The 13923-nt window shown below is 36.9% G+C and overlaps 2 protein-coding genes and 2 non-coding genes across 4 annotated transcripts; 1 reads left to right on the top strand and 3 right to left on the bottom strand.

Annotated features, from left to right (window-relative positions):
* Positions 1 to 109: 109 nt before the first annotated feature.
* Trnar-ucu lies at positions 110 to 199 on the bottom strand. Its single transcript is given in 2 exon segments — positions 110 to 145; positions 162 to 199. It is a non-coding gene; the product is annotated as a tRNA-Arg (tRNA).
* A 102-nt stretch (positions 200 to 301) lies between these two features.
* Trnai-uau lies at positions 302 to 391 on the bottom strand. The gene is given in 2 exon segments: positions 302 to 337; positions 354 to 391. It is a non-coding gene; the product is annotated as a tRNA-Ile (tRNA).
* Positions 392 to 1801: 1410 nt separating this feature from the next.
* LOC114528228 (putative uncharacterized protein CXorf58) lies at positions 1802 to 4728 on the bottom strand. Its single transcript, XM_028549852.1, has 9 exons — positions 4584 to 4728; positions 4378 to 4492; positions 4187 to 4281; positions 3932 to 4043; positions 3563 to 3694; positions 3231 to 3306; positions 2813 to 2969; positions 2537 to 2687; positions 1802 to 2231 (listed from the first exon to the last, which is right to left on the bottom strand). The coding sequence occupies exons 1-9, from the start codon at positions 4595 to 4597 to the stop codon at positions 2061 to 2063; spliced, it is 1023 nt and encodes a 340-aa protein (XP_028405653.1). The 5' UTR covers positions 4598 to 4728; the 3' UTR covers positions 1802 to 2060.
* Positions 4729 to 4986: 258 nt separating this feature from the next.
* On the top strand, positions 4987 to 12556 carry LOC114528258 (methylcrotonoyl-CoA carboxylase subunit alpha, mitochondrial-like). The gene is made up of 20 exons (XM_028549886.1): positions 4987 to 5057; positions 5132 to 5184; positions 6494 to 6639; positions 7041 to 7136; positions 7565 to 7686; positions 7799 to 7903; positions 7993 to 8035; positions 8136 to 8257; positions 8333 to 8526; positions 8683 to 8905; positions 9249 to 9337; positions 9485 to 9594; positions 10067 to 10159; positions 10323 to 10440; positions 10774 to 10860; positions 11115 to 11164; positions 11366 to 11503; positions 11634 to 11741; positions 11937 to 12008; positions 12153 to 12556. Exons 1-20 carry the CDS (start codon positions 5011 to 5013, stop codon positions 12264 to 12266), a joined length of 2130 nt encoding a protein of 709 aa, XP_028405687.1. The 5' UTR covers positions 4987 to 5010; the 3' UTR covers positions 12267 to 12556.
* Positions 12557 to 13923: the final 1367 nt, after the last annotated feature.

Genomic DNA, 13923 nt, shown 5'->3' with positions numbered 1-13923 from the left:
ATCCATTGTCAAAAGTCTTGTCAGTTTTGCATTCACTTCCGAGGCTATATGCCCCATGAGCATATATTCGCAACCTGATAAATCCATATTTAAGATCGATCAAGGGATCTGCTCCCGGAGGGGATCGAACCCTCGACCTTCGCATATACTTCGGTACTGCTTAGAAGTACGACGCACAAACCAACTGGGCCACGAGAGCCAGGTGCTTAAAAACTGTGTGAAGGATGGAATATTATTTTGGCACTGATATATCTCCTGGAAATTAAATAATAATTCAATATTTCAGATCGATCAAAGAATCTGCTCTCGGAGGGGATCGGACCCTCGACCTTCGCATGTACCTCAGTACTGCTTATAAGTACGACGCACTAACCAACTGGGCCACGAGAGCCAAGTGCTTAAAATCTGTGTGAAGCATGGAATATCATTTTGACACATATAAGTCTCTTGGGAAGATGGCATATGCATACGTTGCATTCGCATTGCGAATCCATATTTAAGATCGATTAAAGAATCTGTTTCTTTGTTATTGCAAACATGGTTCAACTTACAATAGAACAACGAACATTTATTGCCAATACGTTTATTAAAACAGGAAGTTTGCAAAGAACTCGAGAGAGTTTCAGGCAACGTTTTCCTGAGCGGCAATCGCCTCCACTCTCAACAATTTTGAGAAATGTAAGAAAGTTTTTTAAATATGGTACAACATTAAACCGAAACAAGGGCAATTCTGGCAGAAAGCGAACTGGTAGATCACAAGCCAACATTGAGGCGGTCAGACAGCGGCTAGCTGATCATCCTACAGATACAAGCGCAAGACGGAATGGTGTTGGTCTATCACATGCCACGTTTACCCGCATAACGAATTTAGATCTGAACATGCACCCTTACCGCATGCACATCCGGCATCAACTCCTTCCTCGAGACTACGCTCGACGTTTGCAGTTTGCGCGATGGCTGGTTGACCGTTGCAGAGGAAACGAAGAATTCCTGCGATCATTCGTTGTTGGAGACGAAGCTGGTTTTGCCATGAACGGCCAAGTTAACAGCAACAACGCTAGGGCGTATGCTGCTGCAGGACAACCGCCCGCATTTAACTTCGAAATCAATTCGAGTCAACAAAAACTGACAGTTTGGATCGGACTTTGTGGCAACGGCCAGATAATTGGGCCATTCTTCTTTGACGGAAATGTAAATGGGTTTAACTATCTGCAAATGTTGAACAACGATGTGGTACCACAACTTCAGCAAAATTTCCAGATGCAAAGGAGTGGAGCATTCCGAAATCTCTGGTGGGTGCAAGATGGAGCTCCGGCACACGGTGTAAATGCCGTCCGTGATCGTTTGAGAGAATTGTTTGGTCACCGTATCATTGCCCTCAACCATGACGTGGAATGGCCACCGCGATCCCCTGACCTTACCCCTTGCGACTTTTTCCTTTGGGGATACCTGAAGAACAAGGTCTACACAACACCGCCGCTTGATCTCAACGATTTGCGGAACCGCATTCGTGACGAAGTTAACGCCTTGCAAAATAACCAACCGATTATCGAAAGAGCTGTCCAGGCAATGTTAAAACGATGTCAACTGTGCATCGAAAGAGACGGTGGTCATGTCGAAGGTGTAGGAGCCTAATTAATGTTCTTAAGTTTGAATTGTAAACTAATCATCAATTAATGCAGTTTTGACACATCTGTGACTAATTGGTTCTTTTTTTGTTTCTCAATGCATAAATCACGCGCGGAGGTGAAAGAATGCGATTTTGATCAATATTTTTCGTTGAACTCGGCGTATTCCCTCATTTTTCCTTTATTTGGTACGAAAAGTATTTCATTTGACAGCTAAAAGCGTGATCTTTCTTAATATAAAAAAATTACGCTCGTTTACCAATAAATCAACGCACAATAACGTGCCAAAGATGGATTCGGTTTTTTTTGAGACACCCTGTATATCTCCTGGAAATTAAAGGATAATTCAATATTGAAGATCGATCAAAGAATCAATTCACATTTACAAATTTCTAAAATATGAAAACTAGGTCTAATTTAAATTTAGAATTTTTAAAACACAGGTGTTGTTACACTCAAGCCTAACGCATCTAATGTTAAATCTTGGCTCCATTCATACAATTCATCAGCTTCATTTTCCCAGTCTGAGTTTTCAGACCCAGACTTTTCTTCATTTACATGATTGGTACTCTGCTGATCTCCATCATCATCAAACCCAGCATTCTAAGAGGAAAAGTTTAACATACTATTATACTATTGTACTAACTGATATGAATAACAAAACAGAGCTCTTATATATGCTTGTGGAGTTTATTTCCTATGGTTGGTTAATTAACAAAGTCTCTAAACAAACAGGTCTTTTGCTCCAACTATAGAGCAAGTAGACAACTAAGTCCTATTGAACTGGGGTCCATGGCAAATGCAATTGTCAAAATGAAAATCAAACAACAGTACTTCAAAATAAACTTTTTGGCACATTTGTTGATTTTTGTTTATAATAGAAGGATTATTTTTTTCAATGGTAGTACCTGATCATTTTCATCAGTTGATACACCTGCATAAATTTTTTTCATTTTCTCAACTCGTTTTCTTGCACGATGTGAACGTCGCGCTGTTGATTTCTCTGTCGTAGATGTTTGTGGTGGTCGATAAAGTGGTTTTCTTTTAGCGGGACCATTGCTAAAGAAACATGAATGAATGATCCTTATATTGTTCAACTTATGATGCTGTTTTACTAGTCATTATTTTACAGTACGAATAACACATTATACATCGTATCCAATAGTATAATATAAAAATATTACCTTGAGTTTACAATACCCAAGAAAGTCTGAAGCTGTGCTTTCTGTGTGACTGGTTTAGCAGAAGGAAAAAACGGTGTTTCAAGAACCAGTCGTTCAGAGACATTTCCACTGTTGATGTATGTGACAACGTCATGAACAATATTATGACGAGGAATACCTAAAAACAAAAACAACAACACTGAACTATTAACTCTGACAGGTGTATAGAGAAGTTTTTAAAACTAATCTTTAAATTTGTGACTTGGAGTCTAGTAAATACTGTTATATTACAATTAATACAAGGACTTTAATTAGATTATATGTCATTCTTTCTCAGTGTAAATCTGTGACTTGTGTCTTTATCAATTATGAAATAAAGGTTTCAGCACTTAATGCTGAACTGTTACCACAAAACACAAAACGCAATCTCTTTACTCACTGTCTAATGTTAACTGCCTCCAACAATTTGATTTTCCACCATTTTCAGGAGGGCATTCATCTAGATTGCTTAAATACTAAAAAGTTTGAAACCAGTGAGCTCTATTTAAATCTGGAGTAAGATTGGCAACATACATGGAAACAGGAGCTATAAACCTGTTTCAAAATAGTGTTTCACCATCATTCACTCAAAAACTGGGGTAAAAATAGGTAGGGTAGAGTAACCAGAACTTTATATAATCCACACAAACTTAGTATGAATTTGCTGCTTGTACGATTTGTACTGCACAACATTTAAAACTAAAACTATAGTAAAGTATGGTAACTGCTAACCTGCATAACATCTTTCATTGTGTTTATGTCAAGTTCATTGGTGATTTTATCTTGATGTTGTTGACAGGCATCAATTATCATTTGATTATAAAATTGTCTATTTCCCATTAATTTACACGAATCTTCTGCAGCCTTGAAAAAAGTTGGTTGTTAATTAGCTAACAGTGATGAATATTCACATGCACAATGAGGGAGAATGTGCACACAGGCTAAAAAATGCATGTGAGGGTGTCCATCAGGCTTCAAACCTCTGCTTGGTTGGGATATAACAGATACAGACCAGACCCATACAAATATTAACATCTAATTCATGTCCTGGGTTTTCAAAGCTTGCTTTGAAATACAAAATGGCAAATTGATGGTATGTACCTTTGATGCAGCACGGATCATTTTCTTTCCACTGTAGTATTTCACACCATTTTCTCCACATTTAATGAAAACTTTAAATAATATCATGGGTGGATATTCAGAACCACCAAACCTGTAATTTTTGCATTAATGAATGTCAATTGTCAATTAACAAATGTCTTTGTAATGTGTTTGCAGAAGCAAATATATTTATAGAATATATATAATCATGTACTGCTAACAAATATATTAATATTACAGAAATGGCTACCATACCGAAATCTAATTTTTGCATGGCAAGTGGGATCATTTAACAATTGTGCTTCTGTTGGTGAAATTTTTCTTATCACTTCTTTGGTTAGAGAATGTTCCTATAAATTATATAAAGTATTTCATGAGATCAGAATGAATTTCAAAGTTCCCATCTAATGATCTATAATATAATTCTATAATCTACAAATACACACCGCTGCACATATTGCATACTTCAACAGTTTAAATATCTGTCTATCTCTGTACGAACACCAACATCTTTCAATAGCTCTGGCAGCTTCGACGACTTGGACTTGCTCTGAACCACGACTGACATAAAAAAATATGTGCAGAGAGATTACAAATTATTTAGCAAATTATTTAGCCTATTTCGTGAAGTTAAAAAATCTCAAATCTGTACCTGTCTTCGTCCATAGGAATACATGAAAAGACATCAACATTCAACAGCCAAAGGTTTCTTTAAAGCCAGTGAAAAAGGCGATAAATATTTTGGTAAAACAGAAAATGTGATTAAATATGACTTCTTCGAATGGTTTATGATGAAAATATTCTTATCAGAGCAGTTTCTAAGGACGTTGCTAGGCAGAGAATGCGGGCTCAAACTGAAACTGGACTCATTCTATTATCGTGACAAATCATAAATGCGAAGGAAATATGAAAAATCATTTTTTGAAATCATGTATTTAGATATTCGTATTATAAAACAGATCTAAAATTAAATGAAATCAGTCTCTTTCATGGAAAAAAAAACAAAATTGGACAAAATAGAACAAAACCACTAGTTGTCAGCGGTATGACGACGATTTGCGCGGTTACTTAGTTTCAACATGGCGGCCTTCGTCAAGGATCAAAAGTTAAGAAATCTTTTAAAAAAGTACGTTATATCCGAATGTATACAGTGTCGAGTAACCCAACATGTATTTATGTGCATATTTTATTCTTATATAGTGTCTATATATGCAAACATCTTACAAAAGCATTGCGATATAACAGTTCTATTGGTTTGTATTAATTCGTTATTAACTATACAGTATATTAATTAACGGCTCTTTCGCACTTAGAAATCAATCCATTGCTTTTACTGCTCTTTCTGTCCTAGTTGGCGAGATAAAGTAGCGAAATTGTGCATAGTATAGCGTAAAAGATGAAAATATTAAAAATATTACTTCAAAGTTCAGACAAAATTTAATTAGTCCACGTCTTCCCAAAGCAATTCAGTCATTATCAGAATAGTACAATCACAAAGAGAGGCATTTGCAGCTATAATTACCGCTTACTGGAAAGATAATAACAAAACAACAGGCAGTGATTACAGTGTACTGAAGAAGAAGAGATGAAACTTTAAATACTGTACTCCCACCTCGCTGGCTCGTTCTATTCTAAATTAGGCCTGAGGGAAGATTAAAAATAATTAGATCCCGTACTTTTAGTATGGAAGCATTGTGTAGTAGTGTTTATACTCTATTAGACCAACGCATCCATATATCATTCTATATGCCTTGGTAGAGTCAGAACTCTTCGATTGCGGTTTCCGCCACCCCGGCGGCATAGACTTGAGACTTTTTTAAACCAGAGATGGTACAAATGAGTGTAACAATTAAGTTGACAATCTATCATTGCAATATCAGAGCTTTAAGTTCTTAAAAACGTCATCTTCAAATAGTCTCGTGTCACACTATTGGCATTTTCGGAATTAAATGTCTTAATGCTACTTCATCACTGCTCTGATTACGATGAGGCTTCATTTCCGCGATGTTATCTATTCTATCTCTTGTCAACCGCGAGGGTGTCGTCAGATGCCTAATATTCTCCCAGTAAAACAAAAGGTATATAACCAAAAAAAAGTCTAGTTTCCCGACTTCGAACCCACGACGTGGCGACCATAAGACAGACCACCAAACCACTCGTCTTACCTGTAGAGTTAGCAAATAATTTGCGAACTAGCGTAATAAATACACTTGTGCGTGGAACGAGCTGGCTGTAGATGAAAAAATTGTGATGCTGCTGCTCTGAGCTAGCAACCGGACGAGTTGAAAATTTTGTTTAACCACGGTGGGAATCGAACCCGCGACCTTCGGTTAACTAACTCAATACTCTTCCAACTGAGCTACTAGGTCAAGTCTGTTCAAGTGTATGATATTTCGGAACTAAATCTACCCGTTTCCAAAAATGCCCTTTCCAAGAATGCATGAGTCAAATTATAATGAATACGTTAGGTTAAGTATAAGTTACGTAGATTACGCGAATATTATAAAAACACGCCAAGTGTAAGTCCATTTATTATTGAATATGCTCAAATTATTTGTATAGAAAATGGAGTTAAATATATCGATAAACTGGTGGTTGCTAATCGAGGCGAGATTGCTTGTCGAGTAATGAATACTGCAAGAAAACTTGGTATAAAAACTGTTGCTGTATTTAGCGATGTCGACAGGAATGCTAAGCATGTTAAAATGGTACGAAAAATTTTTGGTATTTTTTAAAAGGTCAGTTTTTGCAGCTCGCTACAGGCTTCCTAAACGCATCCACTGAAGATGGAGCAGCGACTTCTGCCTGATAAGCAAATAATGCGACATGATCTATGATATGCTGCTGGCTACGAGATCGTAGTAATACGTGATTTATTCTAATGGTTCCACTCCCATTAGAGTAAATTCTAACACACCTAACCTATCTCTGGGCACATTTGTTCCCAGCCCTTGTCACATAGGATTTAGATTAAGTCGTATCGTACGGTGGTACCCAGCGGTGATCTCTGACTCAACAACAAGCAGCACCACAATTATGCAGGTGGAGTTTCTCAACTTGATGAAGTCGAGAGAAACAGTAGTTGTCGATTATTTATTTGAAATTTTAGGCAGATGAGGCGTATCACATCGGTCCAGCGGCCGCTCGAGACAGTTATTTGAACATGGATAAAATTATTGACGTTGCTAACCGAAGCAGTGCTCAGGTAAGATGATCGAGTGCGCAGAATTAGCTACTTGTATTGCACATGCGGAACATTGCATCATTTTTACAACAAAAACGGCAATAGCCAACTCGTGTGTTGACACAATTTCACAGCGCAAAACATAGCATCATTTTCACCAGATAGAGTAAACTACATGCAAAAATGAACTGTTCAATGGGATGTTTTTTCATGTCAGTGGTTCTATCGTATTGTGTCGTACAAATGTGCAAACTACACGTCGCATTGACCTCATTTCATTGGACAAAGCATACGGCATACCGGCATACAAAATAGTTTTTCTCAGACTGTTACTCCGCATTATCAAGTGATGTCTTGAGATAATGAGATTGATATACGTTGGCATTTGAGGGTATTAATACAAACGGTATGGTCAATACTTTATTAATTTTTCCTTTTTTTCACTACAGGCCATTCATCCAGGATACGGATTCCTTTCAGAAAAACCAGAATTTGCAGAGCTTTGCTTGAAACAAAATGTTATATTTGTTGGGCCTCCCTCTTCTGCCATTAGAGATATGGGGATAAAAAGGTACACCCATGATTAAATAAAGAAATATCCTGTGACCTTGTATGTGATTGTACAACATATGTACTCGCACATCTCAACGAAGTTGTTCACTTACTTTGTGAACTTGTTTTAGCACATCAAAGAGAATAATGAGCGATGCTGGAGTACCAATAATTCAGGGTTACCATGGTGACGACCAATCAGACGAAAGACTAAAATCGGAAGCTGAAAAAATAGGGTGTGAATCTATTTCTTGATATAACAATCGCGTTTTTTTCAATAATTAAATAAATAAATAATTTGTGAAACTGTTTTGATGTTTTCCAGGTATCCCGTTATGTTGAAGGCGGTTCGAGGTGGTGGAGGAAAGGTGATTATAACTCGTCTGCAAGCCCTTGGGTCGTACTGGGAAGTTTTCATACCACATTTCATAAGAATTTACATCATTTGATATTTGAATTGTAAAATAGGGAATGAGAATTGTTTGGAAAGCAGAGGAATTCAATGATGCATTGGAGTCAGCACGAAGAGAGTCGTTGAAATCATTCAATGATGATAACATGCTTGTCGAAAAATTTGTGGAGTCGCCCAGGTGATAATGGCGCTTGCTTCAGTTGCTTGTACTGTGCTTAAATGTTTAAACTGTAGTCATCTTGATGCATTGCAGACATGTCGAAGTGCAGGTATTTGGGGATAACTCGGGAAACACGGTGTATTTATTTGAGCGGGACTGTAGTGTACAGAGACGTCATCAGAAGATAATAGAAGAAGCGCCAGCCCCAGGGATTTCCTCTGAGGTGCGCAGAAAACTGGGGGAGGCTGCTGTAAGAGCTGCAAAGGCTGTTGGGTATACTGGTGCAGGTACGTTACAGTTTGGTGCTACAAAGTGTTTTATTATTGAATTCCTACTACCAAATAGCCCAAATGAATGAGAGAAAATGCAGATAAAATTTCCACTGAAAATTAGTTTTGTTTCGCTATGTATTTAATGTTCTTTATGTTCTACTTTTCGTTTAGGAACTGTGGAATTTATAATGGACAAAAATCACGACTTCTATTTCATGGAAATGAACACTCGGTTACAAGTGGAGCATCCTGTGACGGAGATGATCACTGGACTGGATCTTGTTGAATGGCAGTTAAGAGTTGCTGCTGGAGAAACTTTACCACTTCAACAATCTGATATTGACTTCAACGGATATTCTTTCGAAGCCAGGATATACGCTGAAGATCCCGACAAGTAATATGTCCAACCATATGTTTTAACGGTATCAACGCCACTCTGCATGGTTTAAGCTTCAGCACCCAAACTCACGGCTCAATGTTTCTCGACACTATAGTGTCTTCATCATGGGTGATCTCATGTTGAAACGTGGATCCTTATAAATTATACTAATTAAGTATAATTTATGTAGGTTTGCATGGCCAGGTTATACAATTATAACATCGTGTTGTCTGAAGAAATGTTTAAAAAAGCGAGTATGAGGACAGTGTTTATAGTTTATTCCTCAGTAAAACACCATGCAGGAAATGGTTGCAATGCATCCTGCATTACTGACGGCCCTGCGTTTGTTATTTTTCAGTGATTTTCTCCCAGGCGCTGGTCCTTTAGTTCATCTTCAGACACCTTCACCATCAGAACACGTCAGAATTGAGACAGGAGTTGTTCAAGGTTTAAAATATAAATTTAACGTGATCGGTGAATTAGAAATTATAGGGAAAAATAGAAAATTCTGTCCAATTTCTGCATCCTCGTACATTCCTCGTGCATCCCTCGTCCGTCATTTAATTTCACGTAATCATTATCTATCTTTTCAAGGTGACGACGTTTCTGTCCATTATGATCCAATGATCGCAAAACTTGTTGTATGGTGCAAAGATCGACCATCATCACTGCGTTTACTAAAAGATTCACTTCGGAAATATAACGTATGTATTCTGGTAGATTGTTTTTATAGTAATTTAGATACATATGCCTTGTGATTCTGAGCTATCTTGTAAAACCTCGGTGGTATTTAATGGCGCATTTTCCGTTCAAACTGCGTTTAACATTCATTCTCGTCATGCAATATTTAAAGCTTTAAGTCTCCAACAACTGTCCTAGACTGTGACTGACTGTCGGCCCTGCATGGGAAGGGTTGTATAAAAGCGTTTAGCCAGTGGCAGAATTGGCCAATAATTGTGTATCTTAGAGTTACGTACGATTTAACTACCTGAAATGTAGTTGAGAATTTTGCATACAAACCTATAGGATGTACCCAGGATTTGGACTGTGAAATACGTCCCTACAGTTTGATAAAGCCATGCACAAAGAAAAGTCAGGATTTCAGAAATCGACAATCCTATTTTCTGATATCATTTCATTGATGATTGATGCGTCCATGTTATTCTGCTTTCTTAGATTGTTGGCCTTAGCACGAATTTAAATTTTCTGATCAATCTTTCAAGTCATGAAGAGTTTCAAAAAGGAAATGTTAATACTGATTTTATTCAGGTATATCACGTGCCACATTGGTATAATCTTACTACAGATTGTTGAGGCTTGTATGCGCATGTCCAATCTTTAAGAATCTTTGGACAAAACTGAGTATATATTAAAAGGAAGTAATAAACAGATTAAATTGTTTCCTATTACTAAAACATTTGCACGTTTTTAGGATTATTACAGCGAGTTATTTCCAGAAAAGAAGTCGTTATCCTCAGATTCATTAGCACGGGCGTCGATATCATTGGCTTTACTGGATTTCAAGAAGAGTATCAATAAAAATTCTGCTGGTATGATGACTTGTTTTTCACGTATTTTTTATAGAACAGCAGTACCAAAACCATGGCAAAATCACCCACAAGAAATACTTTAATTGAGCCATACTGCTCCCGAAAATACAACAGTATTTCAAAGTGTAGCTTCTGGGTTCATTGATCCGCTTTCTAAAGCGTTTATTTTTCATTTCATGATTCTCCTTGATATGAGAAATATTGTGTTCATTTGATTTAATTATTGTACTGATTATTTTTAGTAAGAATGAATGTAAGTTGGCCACAAGCTAACTTTCCTTCCTCTATTGGGAACGTATTTAAAGATTGCTTCTTGGTCGCTGTTTTTTTCAGATATGTTTTCACCTTGGGGTTTATCATCTAGCTTCCGTGTTAATGGTAGTTTATCAAGAAAACTAATTCTCAATGACGGAGAGTCAGGTTAGAATTCAACACAACAACGATAGACAGTTTTTGCTCGAACATGACTCTTTTTATATGACTTCATACTTGAACCCATGTGCAGGCACTCGCATCTTTTTGGCTAAGCGTTTAGTAACAGAACATGTAAAGAGTGAGAATCGCAAGACACACATGCAGCAGTGTACTTGTGACCTCCTACACGATTATACCTGTGATATCCCAACATTGAGAAAGATCGTGGTATGGCAATTTTAATGCTATTTTAATTTTAGATGTTGAAATTACTGTACGCTTTGAAAATGAAGGCCATTTTATTATACAGGTATAATATGAGGCGTGTTTTTGTAATCATAATCAGGTAATTTAATTTTAAGAGAGCTTTTGATTGTTGGTGGGTTTGCAGTAATGATATTTTATTGATGAACATATTTCTCAAGATTTTATAACGAGTTGAAATACATATTATATCATTCTAAGATATATCCATTGATAAACAGATAATTTTTCGCTCTGTTCCGCTTAGATTGGTGAAGATGTTATGCATGGTCACGGAAATTTAGAAGTCGATGGTTCTCATAAATCAGTCACGGTAACGGTGGATGGTGTCGTTTCAAAAATATCTGTTGTAGAGCATGATGGTACTCTACATCTATTTTCTTCGGTAATAATTAAATTCTCGACATTAGCCTGTACAGAATCTTACCTAAAAACTAAACATAAATAGCTTATACCAAGCGAGTATTTAGGGATAAAATGGATCAGATATTCACGAGAAATTATACAATTTGTAGGAAGGGCATTATAAAGTACACAGAGTCGTCCCCGAGTTTATAAAAAGTAAATCTGACGCCATGAATATGGGTGACGCTGTGGCGCCGATGACAGGAACTATTGTCAAGGTTTGTAGGTTTTGCATTTTATACTTGCATGTCTTTGTGCTCATACTAATTCTCAGGAAAACAAGTGCAGTTTCTGAAGGAGAGGTGTGGTGGGGAGCTTTATAACGACTGTACAAAGTTGTATGTATAAAGGTGCACACGCCAGTTAATTAGTATCCACCTCCTCTTACTGGAAACCCTCTTTTTGCAACATAGGTGAACGTTGAAAATGGTCAAACAGTGAAAGAAGGGGAAGTCGTTATGATCATGGAAGCAATGAAAATGGAAGTATGTAACTATAATCATATTTCATAACAAAGTGGCTAGTTTATTAGTTAGTCTTGTTAGCCAAGTGTAATTAGCTAACTATTATAGCCATCAATAGCCGTGTATTAGATGCTTTAAGATTCCAACCAAATTTTCTTTCTTCAGCATGTGATATCTGCGCCTAAAGATGGCATTATTGAAAAAGTTTTCTACTCGGAAGGAGATACAGTTGAAAGAAACTCTGTATTAATTTCATATCAAAAAGAAACAGAAAAATGACAGGTCATATAAATGAAAAGAGTCTGACGAAAGAATTCAAGCTGAAAATTGAAGAAGCCTCTGAGAAAATATAAATGATGTCATGCAGGGTGATGTGTAAACATGAAGGAGACGTTCTCTGCATTTTATTTCGAGGAGATTAGGAAACTATACCAAAAGATTAAAGAAATTAATAGCCAGGAATTCTTATTCAGAGAACATCTACTTGAAAAACCTTGTCAACTATTATCTACTCTTAAAATGTTCAAAATATGGTAAATGTATTTAATGAATGGTCTTTGTATTATCTATTGATTAAATATAGCCGACACAAAATATTTATTTAAACGTTTTTGATGTGCGAGAAAAGTTGCATGAGGAATAAAACTTAACAAGCACATTGAATCAGCTTTTTCCTCAGCTCATACTTCTCGTGTGCAACATGCTTTGCAGCAATCACTGATTCCAGTCTGGGCGCGTATATATGATCATTAATGATACCTACGCAATCACTAAACCAGCCCTGTTTAAAATATTTTTACATCCGTTTCTTTTACATCATGTTTCTTTTAGCTATTTCAATATTCCTTTTACAACGCATTTGCAAGGACACGTACCACTCAATATACCGATGAAATACTAAGGTGTTTTTGGTCAGGGAGTGTAGACCACAGTTTAATATTGTGAAAACGATGTTTATTAAAACTAAATTAACGTTTTGTGAACCTAACATCTCATTCTTCACTGCCGGATGAAAGAATATCAAGAAGAATTTCAAAGACCAGATTTACATATTCTTCTGCAGTTTCTTCAGTTACACATGTTGTGATGTACGAAGTGGACCACGTAAACTCACCATTAAACGTCGCCATGTGATTCATAAATGTAGGACCATGTTCATATGCCCCAGAAGCACCGAAAGCACTCTCAATCTCATACGTGTCATTCTGTTCTTTCTTCCAATCAATCTTACCGAGATTTGTCAAGGAATGGACGGGAGACATTAAATCTGATTGCGTCATTTTTGAATGAAGAAGAAATTCCGAAACAAACTCTTTAGGATCAAAATGATGGGAAATTGGGAGAAGATACAGCGAAAAAAGGTGTCGTCCATTTCGGATTCCTTTATGAACCACGCGAGTGCATTTCCTTGCAAATTTCCAAAACTTTCTTGGGCTAGCTGTGCTAATATCTGGAACAGTGACGTTTTCCATGAGTATTGTTGTATAAAATCCCAAATCGCCCTCTCGAAGCTTTGGTTTACACTGATCTCTAACATTTACTGGACAATACCATCGAAACTTCACCTTATCATTAACTTCTTTCAATCTCCTCTTAACAAGTTTCGAGACCGCAAGATGACAACATGCTAGCATTGTTCCATATACTGTACAAGCATTACGTCGAGACAATGACATTAATAACTGCGTGTATACAGCATTCAACTGGCGAGGAATAATTTTAATTTTTTTGTCCGTATCTAACTCTAGTCCTCCAATACCAACAGAGGTAATCTGATCTGCATGTTGTGAAAGAACTGGATTCTTCGCATCAAACTTTAGGTTAATCCGCATCGCAAGCTTCACTAAATGTACCATTAAACACTCCGGCAAAAGCCATTGCAATATTCGGTAATGTAAAAATTGTCTTGAAGCTAGTAAAGTTATAACACCTGGCA

The sequence above is a fragment of the Dendronephthya gigantea genome, unplaced genomic scaffold (genome assembly GCF_004324835.1).
Source record: "Dendronephthya gigantea isolate DGI-Jeju-01 unplaced genomic scaffold, DenGig_1.0 000048F, whole genome shotgun sequence".
In the NCBI taxonomy this organism is placed as follows: Eukaryota; Metazoa; Cnidaria; class Anthozoa; order Malacalcyonacea; family Nephtheidae; genus Dendronephthya; species Dendronephthya gigantea.
The sequence above is the reverse complement of the archived record's forward strand: the minus strand, read 5'-3'. Positions and strand labels throughout refer to the sequence as shown.

Bases quoted from the DNA above. Each gene is read 5' to 3' on its own strand.
- LOC114528228 (XM_028549852.1), bottom strand. The intron at 4,282-4,377 runs GTGTGTATTTGT...TATAATTTATAG, and splicing joins AGTATGCAATATGTGCAGCG to GAACATTCTCTAACCAAAGA. The intron at 2,970-3,230 runs GTGAGTAAAGAG...TTTTGTTTTTAG, and splicing joins GAGGCAGTTAACATTAGACA to GTATTCCTCGTCATAATATT.
- LOC114528258 (XM_028549886.1), top strand. From the start codon at position 5,011: ATGGCGGCCTTCGTCAAGGATCAAAAGTTAAGAAATCTTTTAAAAAA. The intron at 8,258-8,332 runs GTGATAATGGCG...GATGCATTGCAG, and splicing joins AAATTTGTGGAGTCGCCCAG to ACATGTCGAAGTGCAGGTAT. The intron at 8,527-8,682 runs GTACGTTACAGT...CTTTTCGTTTAG, and splicing joins TGTTGGGTATACTGGTGCAG to GAACTGTGGAATTTATAATG.